This window comes from Myotis daubentonii, chromosome 12, assembly GCF_963259705.1.
Source record: "Myotis daubentonii chromosome 12, mMyoDau2.1, whole genome shotgun sequence".
NCBI lineage: Eukaryota > Metazoa > Chordata > Mammalia > Chiroptera > Vespertilionidae > Myotis > Myotis daubentonii.
Window position 1 is genome coordinate 38692641 of NC_081851.1, and position 19503 is coordinate 38712143.

Sequence of the window (19503 nt, forward strand, 5' to 3'; positions counted from 1 at the left end):
ATAGTATTTTTGCATTCAAGTCAGTGACCTGCCCAAGTTTTTAAATTTTTTAAAATAAGTTTTTTGTTGTTGGTGGTAGTTCTTTAAAATTGATTTTAGAGCAAGGAAGGGGGGGGGGGAGGAGAGATAGAGAGAGAAAGAAACATTGATGTGTGAGAGAAACATCGATTGATTGCCTTCTCTACATGCCCCAATCAGAGATTGAACCTGCAACCTGGGCATGTGCCCTGCTCGGGAATCCAACCCCCCACCTTTTGGTATACAAGACAGTTCCAACCACCTGAGCCAGGCCCCAAGTTTTTTTTTTAATTCTTGTGTCTATTTTGAATACTTTTCTGCCTCTCTTGTTCGGCTGTTGGCTTTTACATGAAGCTGCTGCATTGTGCCTGTCCCTCACAGCCTCTCACTATTGCCATCTCCATCACTCCCTCTTCTCATTTGCTTTCCTAAACTGCCTGTAACAGATCATTATACTCATTACAATTATATAAAAACTAGGGGCCCATTGCACGAATTTTGTGCACTTTGAAAGGAACTGTGGGCCGCAAGGCTGCAGTGGGCACAGGGGCAGGTCTCATCTTCCATGCTTCCACCTGGCTCCTCCTGCCACAGCCCCGGTCCCCTGTCTGCTGGCAGCACCACTCCCGCTGCTCCCACGTGCTGATGGTGCCAGCCCAGCGCTGCTCGCACCTGCTAACAGTGTGGAGCGATTAGGGCCAGCGCCAGCAGCAGGTGCAAGGGGTGGCTGCCACCCCGATCACCCCTTAGAAGCAGGGAACAGTGGAGAAGCCCTAAGGGGTGATCGGGGCCGGCAGCCACTGCTTGCACCCGCTGATGGTGCCAAGCGATCAGGACCTGTGCCAGGCGCCAGCAGCAGGTGTGAGCACCCGGCAGGACCATGGTGCGTGGGAGCAAAGGATTTTCAGTAACCACCAGAAGCTCGTCCTGAAGACAGTGACCAGCGCCCCACCTTGGTCTGGCGCCCCTCGCCCACCTGCTTCACCATCCTGCTGCAGCTGATGCCTGCCATGTTCCACATGTGCCCCCTGGTCAGCACACGTCACAGCGACCAGTTTTTCAGTTGTTCTATATATAAATAAATAGATTGAGTGAGGGCTGGAGGTATTCTGGTTGAGTGATGTGCTTCGGCTTTGGGGCTTTGGCTCTAGCTATCTCTTTTGCTGTTATTTATTTTTATTTTTAATTGTGGTAAAATGTACATAACAGAAATTACCATCTTAACCATTATATATATATATATATGTATATATATATATATATATTTTTTTTTATTGATTTCAGAAAGGAAGGGCAAGAGAGAGAGATAGAAACATCAATGATGAGAGAGAACCATTGATTGGCTGCCTCCTGCATGTCCCCTACGGGGAGCAAGCCTGCAACCTTGGCATGTGCCCCTGACTGGAATTGAACCCGGGACCCTTCAGTCTACAGGCCAACACTCTATCCACTGATCCAAACTGACTAGGGCTTAATCATTTTTAAGTGTACAGATCAGTAGTGTTAATTACATTTGCATTGTGGTGCAGCCACTCTTTCCCTCTTGCAAAACTGATGTGCTCTCTTTTTTGATTCTTAAAACCTCCTTTCATTTCTCAGTTGTTCTCTCAGCTGCTTTAGTGACTACAGAAGGACCTCTGAATGGCTGAGGTGTCACCATAACGCAGAAAAAAAGGAATGAAGTCTAGAAGTCAGTGCAGAAAGTGCACTGGGGATGTGTTCTGTGATTCTGCTGGCGTAAACTGAATGGTGTTTTGTCCCTCCAGGCAAACATCCTGAGAAGCTTGGAGGCTCAGCTGAGAGTTTGATCCCAGGCTTTCAATCAACCCAAAGTGATGCTTTTGCCTCTTCTTCATTTTCTGCTGGAAATGGTCAGTATGGCAAGCACCTGAAATCCAAACTCACTCTTGTCACCTTCACACTGTTTTCCACTTCACAGATAACTCTAGCATACCAATGAGCCCAAAATCCTGGTGGTAACTTAATATTTTCCTTTATTCCAGAGATTTCCAATAAAAAAGATAGGGATAAAGAAAGATGTAGAGTCACTTTCAATTGAAATGACAGGATGATCTGGAAGTAATATATAGGATTTGTTCTATCTAGTCCATGGACATGTTCTAAGCAAATATTTCTAAATTTGAGGAACATCACCCTGAGACTCTGCTGAGCTGTGTATTTTTTGTTTGTTTTGTTAATCCTCACCCAAGGATATTTTTTCCACTGATTTTTAGAGGTTGGAAGGGAGGGAAGGAAGGAAAGAAAGAGAGAGAAACAGCAATGTGAGAGAGACACACTGATTGGTTGCCTCCTGTATGGGCCCCAACTGGGTCTGGAGATCGAACCTGCAACCCAGGTACATGCCCTTGACTGGGAATTGAACCCACGACCCTTCAGTGTACAGGCCAATGCTCCAACCACTGAGCCACACCCGGCTGGGCATCACAAACTGAATATTAAAATGCATCGTAAACAATGGTTAAGTAGAAACAAGGAGACCTGGGTTCTGATCCTAGGTCTGCTGATGCACCTCTGGCTAATCTCTTCTTCTGGGCTTTATTTCCTTTTCTGAAAAATAAGAAAATTGTGCTAGAAAATCCTAAGATCTCTTCAAACTCTGATATCCCATAGGGTGCATAGATTTCTGTAAATCTGTAAGTTTGTCAACTATAGAATGAATGCCAGTAGTATGTAAGATGCAGTCTAGAGATTAGGGGTTGTCTAACCTTGCAGGAGGCAAGAAGCCTGTCTCCTCCTGTCTGTCTGCCTAGCACTATATTAGACATTTGGTGATACAACAACCTCAAGAGGGTAGTGGTTACATAGGAAGTACCTATATATATATGCTAGATTACAAAATAGATAATGTTTGTTTACATGCCAAAATGTGCAATATGGACAGTAATTGCTGTACAAATTCTGAAAAAGATCACCGTGGGTTTCCACAAAGGGAAAAGTGGAATTTCAGATGTGTGCATATCCTAGTTTTGTCATTAATTACATCGTAGAGTATGTTGCAAGGACCAGATTATATATTTCATACATACTTTGCTGTTACACTGTATTATATCCACTCATCCCTTTTCTGCCTCTGAGTTTAGACTTGTTCTCTAATTTGAGCTGTTGGGTTAGTAGATAGTAAGTTCATCTAGATTTACTTGATATTTTCTGCTTTTCTCTTTTTTCTCTCTCCTTGACCCTTCCTTCCCCTCCAACCAACTCCAGCTGAAAAAAAGAAGGGTGGGCAGACTGTGGATTCTAGCCTCCCACTTCTAAGCGTATCTGATCCTTTCATTCCTCTTCAAGTACCCGATGCACCAGGTAGGTAAATAGACCTGATCTGAGGTTAACCAGCTTGATTCTTATGTCCCAGGATCTCTTGAGAGTTGGTTTTAAACACTCCATGAAAAGGATCTGAATTCCATATTAGTCTAATAATGAGTATAACAATATGGGGGGAAGGCCTATGAGCATGTGATAAAAGGAACAAAATGTGAGTAGTGGTTATAGTATGATGAGTAGATAACGGGTGACTTACTTCCTGTCAAGTTTCTATTTTCCTGTAATATACTTTAATTTTATAATATAAAAATGCATAATAAAAGTTGATAGGAAATGTGAGTCAGGAAACCTGAGTTCCCTTTCTAGCTCTTCCACTACCTGAAAAGCTTCAAGCTTGACTGTTCATCAGTGGAGTGAAATGGACTGCATGAATTCAAATGTCCCTTTAAATCTACCATATCCTGATTTTTAAGTGAGCAGTCCAAAAAAAGAAGAAATGGTTAGTGTGTTCTGATTGAACAGCTTTTGAAACATAATTTGCAGTTTCTGAATGCCAACGATTTCCTTTCCTGCTCTCCTCCCCATCCTTTTGGGGAGGGGCGGGGGTGGGAGAAGCGTGATGTGAGGAACAGAAGCTGCTTTTCTCATCTCTGTCAGTGTCTTTGAAAAAGCAAATAGATCCAGCTCCTTCAAAGCATCTGGTGGTCGTTTTGCTTCTGATAGTTTTCCTTTTCTCCAGTGTTTACCCTTGCTGATTCTTGGTCTTAAACTGATAGGATCTGGCTGGGGTCCCCCCCCCCCCAAATGTTAAAGGTATTTGATTGAGTGCCTCAAAATTGGAAGTGATTGTGATATTCTTACCCTCTCCCTACTAAGACAGACTGTAGCTAGGGCACCAAGATAGTTTTTATTTCTTTAGGCAATTTGTGGACCCTTCTAAAGAGGAAGCAAAAACTGCCTTGATCAGGTATTATCGTGTGACATTAGAGCTTGCTGGACCTCGATGGTGGATGTAGGTAAGAAATGTCTAAAACCACTGAGGAATGATTCAGTAAAGGGTAGTTAAAGAAAAGAGAAGAAAGTAATCAGATCTCTCAGTAGCTAGCCAGGCTAGTTTCAAGCAGAAGGCTGGAGAGGCATGGACTACAAACTCAAGCTGAGTTCCACTGACCTCTTTTTCCTCCCTGTTGTAGCAGTCATGGGATCAGACAAGAAAAATGGATTATTATGGCATTCTTCCTTTGACTCCCCTCAGGTTCTTGCATTGCTCTTACCTAGACAGCCCATGGCTGTGTATGCTGAAAGGGTGGCCTCTTGGCACAAGCCAGAGGATGAAGCCCACAAGCAGGTAGCTGTGCTCTGCAGCCGTCCAGCAGCCCTTTGGATTAAGTCACCTGGTGCATGTGCCTGGCCCCAGATGACTCAGGATGTCAACTCCAGGTTATAGAGATGCATTTTGAAGGTGTGAAGATGAGCCTGGGGACCATTAGGGCCAGCTGGCTGCCATGCTTGCTTTCCTTATTGTTATCCTTCCTGTCTCCTGGCCTTCCAGATTTCTCTCATTCTGGAAGATTCCTGCTAAAGTGTTAGTGGTATACACTTTAATACCAATTAAGCCATGACCCCTCTTGGCTTTTAATGGAAAATCTATTAAAATGGAACATTCTAATAGAGAATTCCAAGAATGTCTTGTTTCCTGATCCGTCAGACCAGACTTGAGTGTTGAAAACATAAAGCAACATATAAGTGTTTTGCATTCCAGTGAATTCCTGTATTACTGAGCATTAAATCCAGACTTATTACCAGGACCTACAAGGCTCTAACTCAGAGATGGCGAACCTTTTGAGCTCGGCGTGTCAGCATTTTGAAAAACCCTAACTTAACTCTAGTGCTGTGTCACATATAGAAATTTTTTGATATTTGCAACCATAGTAAAACAAAGACTTTTATATTTTTGATATTTATTTTATATATTTAAATGCCATTTAACAAAGAAAAATCAACCAAAAAAATGAGTTCGTGTGTCACCTCTGACACGCGTGTCATAGGTTCGCCATCACTGCCCTAACTGATCTGGCCCTTGGCTACTCCTCTAACCTCAGCTCATAGCCTCTTCCCTTCAGTCTTTCCTTTAATAGACTAAACTTGTTCCCACCTCCGGGCCTTTGCACTTGCTGGTGCTCTACCTGAAAAGCTTTTCCTCCAGCTCTGTTTCTTCTTGTCATTCGACATTTAGGTCTCAGTTTAAATACTCTCTTCTCAGAAAGGTGCAGCGTGGTCCCACGGGCACTTAGTCACATGTCCTGGCTTTTTTCTTCATAGTATTTATCATTGTCTTTTTTCATTTGTTTATTGTCTGACTCTTTTCGCCAACATGTGGTGTCCTGAGGGAGGGACCTTGCCGTCTTCATTCATCACCGTGTTGCCGGTGTTGAGAACGCTTCCAGGGAAAGTCAGCACTCGATGAATATTTGCAGACTGGGTGAATGAATGAAGTAAAACCTGGAAGGCTTCTGGTGGCCCCATTACTCTCCATTTCTTTCCCAACTCCCAAACACCAGGTTACTGGCTTCATAGCCTTCCATCTATGCTTCTGCCAAGCCCCAGCCAGGCTCCCACCCACTCTTTGAGGGTGTATAAATGAAGGCACAGCCCACAGTGTCAGGAAGCTGCCAGACCCCAGGATCAGCCTGATAGCTAGGCTCAGCAGATTGTTCAGCTCCAGCCTTTCATGGTATCCTCCAGAATTTGTTCTGAGCGTGGTTATGTGTCTATGATTATTTTATTTCTTTTCATGTTCAGCCCATAGCACCATTCAGTTATATACCGATAGTTTCTTATCCAAGGCCCCTATATCCTTCCTTAGTGACTTGAAATGTCTGAAGGTGCTAAGAGTTTAGGGTATCTGGTACCTCCACAAACCACAAGTGTGTCTCCCCACCTCCTGTTCCCCCACCAAGCAACCAGTTTTTCATTACATTCCACTCACTATGGGCACCAGTCAGGTTTTTTGGTAGGTTTGTTTTGTTTTACATACTTGCTTAACTTCCATGCTCAGCCTTCTTGAGGATAAGAATCATGAAATCTTACTCTCCTGACAAATACATGTATTTTAATGTCTTCGCATTTGTTTTTATGCTTTTAAAACATTATCACATGTAATTTCCTTTGATCCCACAAATAATACTGAATGGTATGTTGAGGAATCTCATTTTTTAGGGGAAGGAAGTGAAGCCTCAGTGCTATTGGGTCTGTGCTGTTCCACACACTCCTCTTCATGGCCCGTCCCCCGAGCAAGATCCCCCAGCCGTGTGTTGAAAACATAAAGCAGCATATCAGTGTTTCTTTGTCTTTGGGGCAGTTCCAAGATCAATAAAGCCTTTGGCGAGAGAGCTAAATATGAGGGTTGGGGAAATATAAAAATGGATTTGAACTTGTAAGACCTAGGGCCAAGTCACTTAATAGCTGGGTGATTTTGGTCAAATCACTTAAACTGTGTCCTCAAAATTGGCAATAGTAAAACCTACCTTAATGGAGGGGCTTGTGAGGTGCAGATGAAGCCATGTATTTGAAATCATTTTGTAAACTTTAAATTAGTATAAAGATAAGAAATGCTGTAACAACTTTGATCCATGATCCTTATTTGCAGTGGGGCAGTCCTAGTTATCTTAATGTCTTAATGATATTTTTCTCCCATAAGAAATTAAACTTCCTCTAAGTTAAACCTTTGACCTTGGCACAACTGAGAGCTGTTAGACTTCCTTGATAGAATGATTGTTAAAGTATGGGTGAAGGGGCACGGATGATTGGATTTGTTTCTTAAGTAACATTTTTATTTTCCAAAGCATCATAAAAACTTTTTTATAAAAGCTGTAAAAAATCACAGCTTGAGCATTTGTGTGCTCACAAGGCATTCTTCTCGGAGCTATTTGCCTGGCGTTTTCCTTGTTTCCAGCTTGTGTCAAGGTTGATCATAGTATGTGTCTTTACTCTCTAAAGCTTATCTGCCTGCAAATTCAGTTCTCCAGAATGAACTTGGAATGGGGCATGGTTGTTGACTTTTGCTTCTAACTTGCAGCTGTTGACTTTTGCTTCTAAGTTGCAGATTTTAGTGTCTGTTTTCTCAGTGATAGGTACTATTTAGAGTGCCTAGATGTTAAAAACAGCATCTCTCATCACAAGACTTCAGGGCTTACACCCAAATTAGAGACGAAGTAAATTTCCAAAGCCACCAAGGTGTAGCAACCAAATCATTCTTTTTGATGGGGCTCTTATCAAGCCCTTTTTGTGTTGGTAAGTTCATCCTGCTTTATTCCTCATGCCTGTGTTCCTAATTAGGGTTGGAATGGGCCTTGAACAAGCCCTTAATCTCATTGGCCTATAATAAACAGATATACCTATCCTCTCTTTTGATATATGTTTTCATATATTGATTTGAGAGAGAGAGAGAGAGAGAGAGAGAGAGAGAGAGAGAGAGAGAAACATCGATGTATTGTTCCATTTATTTATGCATTCATTGGTTGTTTCTTGTATATGCCTTGACCAGGATCAAACCTGTAACTTTAGCACATCAGGATGATGCTCTAACCAACTGAGTTTCCCAGCCAGTGACTCTTTCGATATTTAAAAGAGAACTCACAACTTGCAGTACCTCCCAGGCTCATGCTAGGAAATGGTTTTGATAATCTCAACTTAGATTGGTTTATGAAGGATTTATTACCTTCTTGCCTTGTAGTTGACATTTTTTAATAGCAAAGTCTTGAGAGGAGAGGCATAAGAGAAAAACCTGAAATGGATTAATTCCTACCTCTGACTCTAGCAACGATTTCCTTCTTTCTTCCCCTAGTCTCCAATGCCACTTTTGTCTAAGAAAAGAGGGGAAGGTGCTTTCTCCTACCTACCCCTTAATTTAAAGGTATTACCAATCCTCTCTTTTAAAAGCACCCTTCATTTCCATTGCCCATGTTAACTAATTCTGTAGGTACTGTTCTTGAAGAGTTCACCTTCTCAGTCTTTTAACCTTGCTTTCAGTGCTTCTCCAAGCTCCTAATCTGACTCGTTTTTACTTGGGAACCCTAGAAACATGAGGAACAGTTGAGTATACTAAATGGGAATGTGATAGGAAAACACCACCAACAGAAGAACATGAGCAGACAATTCATAAAAAACAAATATAAATTACTAGTAAATACATTTTTCAGAAAGCTTATCATTCTGATGAATACAAGACAAGTTAATTATAAAACAGTGAGATGCTGCAACTTCCGCTGTTAGATTGGTAAAGATGGAAAAAAACCCACCACCTTAGGCTTGGTGAAGGTATAAGAAAACAGACACGCAGATCCTGCTAGTGGAAATATCAGTTAGTTCAACTTTTGGGAGGATAGTTTGGCAGTTTACAACAAAAGCCTTTAAGAGTTAACTTTCTCTTTGACTTCATAATTCTTTTCTAAAAAATTATTCTTAAAAAACATGAGTATGCACATTTGTAATACCTTAACTAATAAAATAATAATAATAAAAAAATAACTAACTTCATAAAATAAAAAGGTAATTTATTTGGATTTCAGTAAGCTGTATTTTAGAAAATAGAATATGTAGTTTGACAATGACCAGACTCAGAAAAAATATTATATTGTTTAAAAATGTACTACCTGAGAATAAAGGAAACAATAGAACATGAAAAAAAAAACATGAGTATGTTTAAATACTTATCAAATGATTAAAATTTATAGGGAATGATTAAAAGGGTATTCATTTAAAGTATTAAGGGTGTGTTTTTCTTGAAGTGATATTTTGTTTAGTTCTTACTTTTATCCTTAGTTTATATGTATTTTCCAAATTTTTCACAGTAAATATGTATTTTTTTTTATTGCTTAAAGTATTGCAAAGAGTATTCATATGTCTCCTCCCCCCCCCCCCTTGACAATCCCATTGGATGGGAGTAAATATGTATTGATTTTATAATAAGGGATCAAACCATAAAAGCTCCTTTTTTTTTTTTTCAAATGAGAAGCACGCTTAGATAGTCCTCCACCTTCTTATCCTACTCTCCTGGCAGTGCCTGCCTGACCTGTTTGCATGTTGAACAGAATATTTAGTCAGCTCTGCATTTCCCAAACCTGCTACCTTGAGACCAGTGATTTTACCTCCTACCTGTATTACCAAGGTGCCCTCCAGTGTCCGCCTCTGTAGTTATTACCAGTTCAGATCTCCAGTTTCATCTCTAATCCATCTTCTAAGTAGCCAGTTCCTACTTCCTGCTTTTTTCTTTCATGTTGGATGGGACCTTTTAAGTTTATCTTCATTTTATCAGTAAGAAAACTTAGATCCAAAGTGTCATACAAACTTAGTGCAGAACCCAGGTCTCTTGTCTTAGTACCTTTTCTTCCTAGTAAGACCATGCTGCCTCCTCACATTTCACTTTATTCAAGGAATTCTGCTTATTTTGATCTCATAACAAGGTTTGAGGGTGAAAATGGAATTGCACCCATTTTTCAGTCTGTAATCTCAGGCCTTAGTGGTTTGGTGATCCCTCATCTAATCCTAAAAGAAAAGTTAATCTCCTTTTATGTACCAACCACTTTAATTGATACACACGAGAGCGCGCGCATGTGCGCGCGCGCACACACATGAATTCTTGTAAATATACCCATTCATTTCTGACAACCTATTAAAGTAGTTGTAATCCTCTTTCTACAAGTGAGAAAACTGATGCTTAGAAAAATTAGGTAACTAACTTAAATGATCAGAATCATCCTCAGAACTGGACCATTTCCTTCTATCCAGAGTTGCCCACTACTTTTCACATAATGGAATATGATGGCGTCAAGTACTTGTGAGTCTAACACAGAAGAAATGGGAAACTCTTGTAAAATGTTTTTTAGGAAGAGTAAATCATTGCAAAATGCAGTTAATAATTATTTCTGGGTTTTACTGGTCTATCACCTTGTATAATTGAGAATTGGAGTGTGAGTCTGCACATTTCAGTGTGAACTGTCCCAGAAGATGGGTTTTGCTTTTGTATCCAGAGAAGTAATTTTCCATGATTCATGTAAAATTTTTAAAAGTCTCTGTTCGTTACATATTAACAAGTCGTGATACGCCGATGTGAAGCTTGAACAAGGTTTTGGATTTAAAGAACTCTTCCAGCACAGTTTCCTAAATTCACCACCCTCTTCTCTGCACTGCTCTTTTCCATTCATCCACCCACCCCTGTGATACATGCCTCAGAGTGTTTTTATAAAACCTTCAGAGAGAAGACAATTCATAAAATGAAGGATATCAAGGCCAGTCCTTGAAGCACATGGGAGGCCTCCAGGATGTGATTTGTAGACTGTCAGCTTCCGGTAACCTTTCCTGTGCCTCCTTTACATCCTGTCCTCAAGTTCTTCGTTTACAGTGACCAAAGAACCAATGATAGCTTTAAATGTGATCTCTCCTAAGATAGCTCTACATTTTAAAGCAATTGAGGTCTTAGTTAAAGCAAAGGAATGAATCTCTAGTGCATAGAAGATGTGGGTCCTAGTCCTAGCTGGCTATCTGGCGTTCTTGCCATAAGCTCTTGGGCTGGTTGTTTTACTTTTCTGAAGCTGGTTTCTTCATCTGCAAATGAGAAGGCTAGTTGTTGGATAAGATTTGAGGTTTTTTCCAAACCCAACATGTCTTTTATGACTTGACCATTGTACATGGGACCATGTCTGTGTGAAGATCTTTCCTCCTGTGTTGATAGATATAGGCAGGCCCTGTTGGTAGCATGTGGAAGTCCAATCCAGGCTCTACCATGTCCCGTCTATGACTTTGGGCAAGTCATACATTCTCACAGTCTCTGATCTCCATTGTCCTCAATTCTGTGTTATTTCCAAACCCAGGGTTTTTTGTCAATGATAAATGAAAATGTTTGACATTGAACTCTACAAATGTAAATGATGAATGTTGCTATAATGGTGCCTGGGGACCAGCCCTGAGAGCCTTTTCTTACTTCGAGAGTACTAGGAGTGAAAGAAGCTGGTTTTGCACATGCCATCCACCTTCAGATTCTGCAGCCGTATTCTCACTCCTGTTTTCTGCCTGGTTTTACTTTGTCCCCTCCCCCTCCCTGCCATAGTTCCAGGATTTGAGTATCCCCACGCAGTAGTGATTACCTGTGTGAGCAGCCTGTTACTTTCAGGTTTGGTCAGAAAACAAGCATCTTACCCCATCTCCACTCCATTTCATCTCACCACAGCACATGTACTTTTTAATACTCTTACATACTTTTTGCTAATGGCTAATAAAAGAATTAGATTCTTGTTGAAGTACCTATTTCCAGTTGATCCCCTATCACTCCCACCTCCCCAGTGAAGCTAAAAGGCAGAGGTGTGACAGAGAGTAGTAACTAGAGGGAACCAAGAACTAGGATACAGAGTTAATAAAACACCTTTCCACTTTCAGTGATGTTGTAAGGACTGCAAGCACAGAGTGTTCCGGAAGGTTCCCGTAATGTTGGTGGGTTGGGGGAGGCTTTGAGGAAATGATGATATTTAAGTTACCAATACAAAAAGGTGTGGGGAGGTTTCTCCATTTGACGGTTGAGACAGTGACAGAAGTTTAAGGAACTACCCCTGGTCACAGTGAGTCCCTGGAAGAGGCTAGAATTCAGACTCTGAAAGAATGCTAGTCTGATGTTTGGCACCAAGATAAACTGCTGTATGAAAAACAAGCAAGTAATTTTGGGTCTTTACTTTTTATCCATTGCTTTACAAAATTGCAAATATATGAGTGCTAAAAGTGAAAGAAACAATTGCTTTTTTTTTTTTTTTAAGTGAGAGAAGCTTTTGGGAGGAATAAAACAAAGCTAAAGTTCAGAATAAAAATGTAGATGTTTTGGGAAAACCTTATTTTCACCAATATGCTGAAAATTGTTAAAGATATTTTAACATCTTTTCTTATAGTAAAATGTCACATATAGTTTCAGATTAAGGCTGATGTGATTATGCCGTATGCTTGGTTAGTGCCTGGGGTATTCTTCCCTGCTGTGGAGAGGCTTCTTCTTTACGTCCCTGCTTTCTTCGGTATGAATCAGGTGCACATGAGGAATGTAGCATGTTATCACTTAAGTCAAAGATAGCTACATGCCATATACTCTAAAGGTGGTAAATTGGTTTCACATATTAAAGTGTCTTTTTCTGCAATGTGTTAATTATACTAAAGCAAATGATCTTGCCAAGACACTAAAACTCATTATTTCATCTGTGTAGTTATAGATCACCTAACTTACAAGTCACTTAAAATTTGGTTTCTATCCCTCAATCAATATCAACTTAGCCTTTACTTATCTCAATTCCTGATGGCCCTAAATGAATACAGATCCATTAAAATGTTATATATACAGCCCTGGCCAGTGTGGCTCAGTTGGTTGGAGCATTGGCCCATGCATCGAAGGGTCACAGGTTCAATTCCAGGTCAGGGCATACACCCAGGTTGCAGTTCACTCCCAGGTGATGTGCATAAGGTACAGATCAATGTTTCTTCCTCTTCCTTCCTCTCTCTAAAATCAATAAAAACATATCCTCAGTTGAGGATTTAAATTTTTTTTAAATGTTATATACACATACTTGAATTTTAAGTCTTTTCTTTATCTCTAACAATTTAATTTTAGTTTTATCTTAATGACATTTTATTTTGGTGATAGAAAAAACATTGTTGATAATTGGCCTTTAACTAGGCAAGTTATAGAATTTATGTGGCCTCCGTCTTCTTGTAAGCAAAAGGACGTATGAGTTCTTAATTCCCTTCTTTCTACACAATTCTGTGACTTATTACTTTGTTTTAAGTTAATCCTCTAGCATTAATAGGTTAAAGGTAAATGGATAGTTGTTGATGGATCAGGGTTAAAGGAATTATGAATCTTAGTGTGTATAGATTATCACACATTAAGTTACCAGGTGTGACAAATCTGGTGGCTTCTGTTATCCTTTTGTTTCTTAGTCACAAGATGTCAAAAGTAATAGCATGTCACAGACTCTCAATTGGCAGACAATAAATGATTGTTGACATTAACTTGGGCATGGTTTATTATATTCTTAGTGAGTTATAAACCATTTCTAAATGCAGGTAAAAAAAGAGAGATTCAAAACTGAGCCCAGGAAGGGATATGAATACACAGAGACATATGCATATGCTTATGGCAGCTTTATTTTTAATAACTAAAAACTGGAAACAACCAAACATCATCAACTAGTAAATGAATCAGCAAAATGTGCATTCATACAATAGAACACCACCCAGCAATAGAACAGAACAAACTACTGATACATGCAACAATGAAGAGGAATCTCAAAAGCATTATGATAAATAAAGACCACCAGACAGAAAAGACTCCTTACATTATGGTTCCATTTATAGGAAATCCTAGGGAAAAAAGGAGGGAGGGGGGCAAAGCTATCAGGACAGAAAACAGATCAGTTGTCACCAGAGTCTGGGGGTGAGAAGAAGACATTGATTAGAAAGGGACACACGGGTACTTTCTAGGGTGGTGGAAATGTTTTCTACATCATTATTTCAGGGTTGCTTCTATGAATGTGGACATTTATTAACATTCAGCAAATTATACACTTAAAATTGATTACTTTTATTCAGTGTATATTGTACCTCAAATTTAAAAACCAGCAAACCTAGTCTTGAATGCCTCACAGAGTTGACTACTTCAGTTAGGGAAATAATCATTTTTTAAACTTCAAACTTTGAAAGACTAGTTTTAACAATATACTAACATGATTTTTATGATGAATTGATACAAAATGTTGACCCCCTAAAATGTATTTGCATAGAAAATGGAAAATGATCAGCTTGCTTTAATATCTCATTGCATTTTGCTTTCTCTTTACCTCTCTGCCCGACCTAGAAAAGCTAATTGAGGGACTCAAATCTCCTGACACTTCTCTTCTGCTCCCTGACCTCTTGCCTATGACAGATCCTTTTGGCAGCACTTCTGATGCTGTAATTGGTAAAGTCATCATCTGTTTCTTCAGTAATGCATGATGTGTGTGTCTATTTCAAGAATGATATCTAACTGGTTAACAGACCCCTAGTGAGTAGCCCTGGTGAGGAATGTGCTAACCCAGAAGCCAAGGTTACTTAATCTCCTTTGTTAGCACCTCAAATCAAGTGTTTTCTCTGTCTTCCAGCTGCACAACACTGTTATTTTTGCCTTGTTTTGATATCCTGAGATTTCTAGAGTGATGTCTTATGAATGAGGAAGAATGTGGGAAAATTCACACTTAGTTACAAAAGCTTCACGAAAACAGTTGGTTTCAAGCTGGACCCTACCTTTAGCAGAGTCTTCTTCTTCTTCTTCTTTTTTTTTATTGCTTAAAGTAATACAAAGGGTATTACATATGTGTCCATTCCACCACCCCCCCCTCCCCGCCCTAGACAGTCCCCTAGAACAGAGTCTTCTTTAGAAGGCCTCTCTACATGCCAGGTGTTAGTAACTGACACAACACATGCCTGGTGGTGAAGCCTCAGGGGTAGAAACTGAGGGAGGGGCTTAGTCTGCTCGTCCTTACATTTCTCTGTGCTCCAACCGCAAGGCAGGCAAGACCTACAAAATGCCCAGGACCCCTGTACTCCAGGGGTGCAAAGTCCTAGAACTCAGAGAGGCCACGACCCTGCGGAGAGCTGGGCCGCTAGCTGGGGGATGTCTCATAGCCTGATACCACCACACTGCATCATGGATGGGATTAGAGATGGACTAGTGGCCTCTGCAAGGCACAGAGGATGTGAAAGGCTCCCAAGTTTATCCCTTGAGAAAAACAAAATTAACAGAAGATATTAAGGTGCCTTTCAGTTTGTTTTCTGACATGGAAGAGATCTCCTGCATAGCTCTTACTCTGTATTTATCTTTAAAAACGGAGAACCACTGAGACTGGCCACAGTGGTTAACTTTGCACAGACCTGCTCAATCAGTGAAGCCCAGATACTCAAAGCAGCAGAAATAAAGTAATTTCTGCTTTCCACCTCTCCTGAGACTGGCATTTTAGAAACCTGTAGGAGAAAGCCTTGATAGAATTGTCCAAAGAACTTCGGACTGCCTTTCCCTTACCCATTATTCTCCTTTTTTAATGCTCTGTTACAAAAGAAAAAGCTGATGTTGCTGTTGAGAGTCTCATACCAGGACTGGAGCCCCCAGTGCCCCAGCGCCTCCCATCTCAGACGGAGTCGGTGACCTCGAACCGCACAGGTCAGTCAGGAGTGTCTGCAGCGGCAGGGACTGCTTGATGTGGTGAGCTCTCAGAGCAGTCTTTCCACCGGACAGATGGTCTGGGGTTTATTTTGCAGCCTGGTTAGTTCCTCCCAGAAGGGATGCCCTGCATTGTTGCAGTCCCAGCTTCTAGATGTTGAGTGATGTGTTTCCTCGCCAAAAAGCAGATTATGTTTTTGGAGTTCTTTGTAGAGTGATCCCTGGGCTTCTCTGATTACAGTCTATCTTTATTCAGGATTTTTTTTCCACTGGTGGCAGATTCCTTCCACCTCCTTAATTAAAGAACTCTGCTGAGCTGTAAGGATGCCCTTAACTCCTCCAGGTTACTGAGCAGTCTCTCCCCTCTAACAGTGGTATCCATGGAGCTCATTTCTGGATGTTGACACCCTGTTCCTAGCACAGTGCTTTAATCATATAGGTGATTTGCTATTAAATTGTAGGCAAAGTTGAAATCTTTGCTGTTTCCAGCATTTCACCCTAATTTTTCCAAGTTCACTTCTAGTAGACTTCCTTAACTGCCCATAAATACAGATTTGATAAACCTTCCTTTTTTTGAGTCCATAATTACCTTGATAAAAATGTCCCATCCTAACTAGGAATGGAAACAATTAGAAGTCTAGGAAGTATGAAAATTAACTCACCAGGTTAAAATAATTTAATAGGGTTTCCTTTTCTTGTGCTTACTTGGCTATTTTCTTCTAGAAAACTTTTCAGAAAATAATTGATGTGTTAAAATACTTGAACTCTGAATTTTGTCTTCTGTTCTTTATCTAAAAGCAAAATTATGTGTTCAAAGGAGCAATTCAGATTTAAAGAATACTATTAGTAAGGGGCAAGGTCATTCTATTCTGCATAGGAATCTGTTTGCGGTCTGGAAAGAACTGTTTAATCATGTCATATTACACTAATAATAAGCCAGAGACAACCCCCTTCTAGTCAAATTGGTCACCTCATTCTATAGTGATTCTTTTTCCATGAATGTTTAGGGGAAGTTTAAGTGAAACTCTTTAGTTGAAAAGTTCTTTTTCCCAAATGGCATTTGCTGAAAACTGACTGCTAAAGTTTTATTGGCATCCAAATCACATATTTGCTTATCTAACAACCCCTGAGCAAAAAATTCTTCCATATTGATATATTAAGGTTAAGAGGAATACATGCTTCTGTAGGTGAAATCCAGAGTGTTTAACGTGTTTCCTTTGGTTTTCTTTCTCCTGCCTTGGCTTGTTTGTGTGACATGTACTGGTAAACGCGGTAACTTAAAGGCGAAGGTCTAATGCTGTGATATTGTTGTGTGTGCCATTTAATGCCGCCACTGACCTGGGACGCTGTTAATCTGGACTCAGATTCTCTCACCGGGGAAGATTCCCTGATCGATTGCTCTCTGCTTTCTAACCCTACTACCGACCTTCTGGAAGAGTTTGCCCCCATAGCGATCTCTGCTCCAGCCCATAAAGGTAAATGCTTTCTTCTTCTTGGACCCACATGTGTCCTTAAAGGAGAACTGAACACCTCCTAAAATTTTTTCTTACCAAAAGTCTTTGCTAGTGAAGTGTTTTAACCACCTACTTATGTGCAAAACTTGAGCTAGTATTCTCAGCCACTGTGTTACAGTCCTGCTCAGAAAGAATACTTAATAAGACTTAGACAACAGATTGGTGGAGGTCCGAGCTACATATCTTTGAAGTCAATTCAAGTGGATGGTTGAGTTGATTAACCACTGACTATAATTATTCATATGATACTTGTTGGCCTTAGAACTTAAAAATGTTTCATCAAATATGGTGTAACATTTTGGATAGTGATAAATAGGCACCAGTCCTCAAAAATTGAATTTGTAAAAATTTTGAATTTAAGTTAACATTTGAGTCACAGTTACAAGATTTCTCTTTTTAACCTACCATTTTCACTTCTTAGTCTTAGGTTAATACTGGTTTTTAATTCTGCTGGACAGAAGTAGCTTGCATTGAGTTCTATTCTGTGAGTAGTTTGTGAAAGTGATAGGCACAGTGCCTGGCTTACTGTACACAGGCATTCACTAAACTTCTTTCTGTGCTTGGGTAGTGAATGTGATTTTCTAGAAGGAGCAAAAACATAGAAAAGGAACAGTTTAGAAGTCCTTCTGAAGGAAATTCAAAAAGGAAGCCTCCCCAAGTTGACTGAAAAGTAATTAGCCTGTGGTTTGCAGTGGTAATAGCTGAGCTTTTGTTTTTGCCCTTTATAGCATTCAAATGATTATGTTTTTATAGAACATGTAGAAAGAAGTTACCTGTTTACCAAGTATGTCTGACAGGAGTGTGTCAGCGGCAACGTGTAATTACTGAGGAGCAGTACTTGCAAAATAGGCACTTAGCTAGCACTTGCTTGTAGGGAGCCTTAATTAGAAGGGAGAAGAATATTCTAACAAGCTTCTGCTGGGAATCTCAGTGCATGTGATCCTGTGCCCCAACATTCCCTGAGGCATCAGAGGTATATGAAAGTCTGTTTTCCCAATCAAAGGGCGGTGAGTCCTCTCAGAAGCACTTATTTGCATTGTACATAGCGGTTGCTTTGTAAGGAGAAACTACCCCACCCCACGGTTTTCAGTTTTTCAGATGTTGTTAGTCAGGCCTCTGTTTGTTCAGTAAAGAAGATAAATGACTAATCACTGTGCTTTTGGGAATTACTCACATTGAAGAAATACCTCACAGTGACTACAATTAATGATCTTATAATGGCAGAGAGAATTCATCCTATAACCCTTCTCCCTCATCATTTATGAAAGTCTTAACATGGCCAGCGCTAAGACCTTTTCTGCTATTTCCCTAAATTTTCCAATTTTGCTACATTTATTTCAACTCAGGAAAATAAGCATTTTCATCTTTAAAAAACTGCATTGATTGAGAAACAATTGGGAACTCTGTGCCTCTTACATATTCTCTCATTTGCTAATCTCTGCTTCTGTTGTTTCTGCTTGTGTACTTGCATTCTGTATTAAGCTGCAGAAGATAGTAATCTCATCTCAGGTTTTGATGTCCCTGAGGGCTCGGACAAGGTGGCAGAAGATGAGTTTGACCCTATTCCTGTATTGATAACCAAAAACCCACAAGGTAAGAAAGAGAGGTTTGGGGAAAGAGCTTGATATCAGCTCTCTACAAAATAGTGGTGTAACTTTTTTACAAGGGGAAAAAAGAGCAACATTTAATGAAGGATATTGGGGATAATGACAATCATTGTGGGCTGGACCAATACAGATAGGTAGAGATACTGATACAGATAGAGATACTGATAGAGGTATCTTAAAGCCTGGCCATGTGTTTCTTTAGAGAGAAGAAAAGTATTAAATAGTTTGACCAAAAGTTGCTTTTTCAAAGCATCAAGCCAAAAATAAGTGATCTTTCAGTCAGTGGAAACCTGAAGGCATATATCAGAAAAAGCACTGAACATTTTTTTATCATGATTAGAACAATTTATAATAAATATTCTTCCCAAAGAGATTAACAATGGTGCTTTGATATAATTCGAATTTTTTGAATGTTTGTGGAACATACTTTTCCCTCTCTGATGGAGTCAAATCATTTGAACATGCCACAAAACATATATATTTTTAAAGCATGTTTTTATTGCAATGGTCTTAATAACTGTTGTCTTCCCAAAGCAAGATTACTGATTTTTACTCTATCAGGGAGATGATACTATGTTGTCAAGAAGTTCGTATATAGCCAGCAGTTCTCAGGTAAAATATATATATTCATTAGAAAGGCGTCCTGCCTATAGGATGGTATGCACACAGTGCCTGAGCCTTTTACGAGAGGTGGCGGATACCTAATTTATATGTTTAAAAATCAACATGTAAGAGTTTGCAAGTGTAAATTGTTGCTTCTGTAGGGTTTTGTTTTAGTTTGGTTTTTCTCCTTTGCTTGCTCTGCACATCTAACCCTTAACCCTCTGTGTTTTGTACTGAATTCCTATCTCTCCACTTC

General features: G+C 40.0%; 1 protein-coding gene across 18 annotated transcripts in view; it reads left to right on the forward strand.

Moving 5' to 3' along the window:
- AAK1 (AP2 associated kinase 1) overlaps positions 1-19503 on the forward strand; it is a 148487-nt gene that overhangs the window by 114571 nt on the left and 14413 nt on the right. For 8 of the 18 annotated variants that reach the window (XM_059659566.1, XM_059659568.1, XM_059659567.1 and 5 more), the window contains 6 exons: positions 1785-1889; positions 3244-3339; positions 14186-14287; positions 15422-15523; positions 16888-16998; positions 18520-18630. In XM_059659566.1, coding sequence (XP_059515549.1) covers positions 1785-1889; positions 3244-3339; positions 14186-14287; positions 15422-15523; positions 16888-16998; positions 18520-18630 — 627 coding nt within the window. The remainder of the gene's footprint in view (positions 1-1784; positions 1890-3243; positions 3340-14185; positions 14288-15421; positions 15524-16887; positions 16999-18519; positions 18631-19503) is intronic. The other 10 variants (XM_059659554.1, XM_059659552.1, XM_059659551.1 and 7 more) reach the window with 10 other exon arrangements.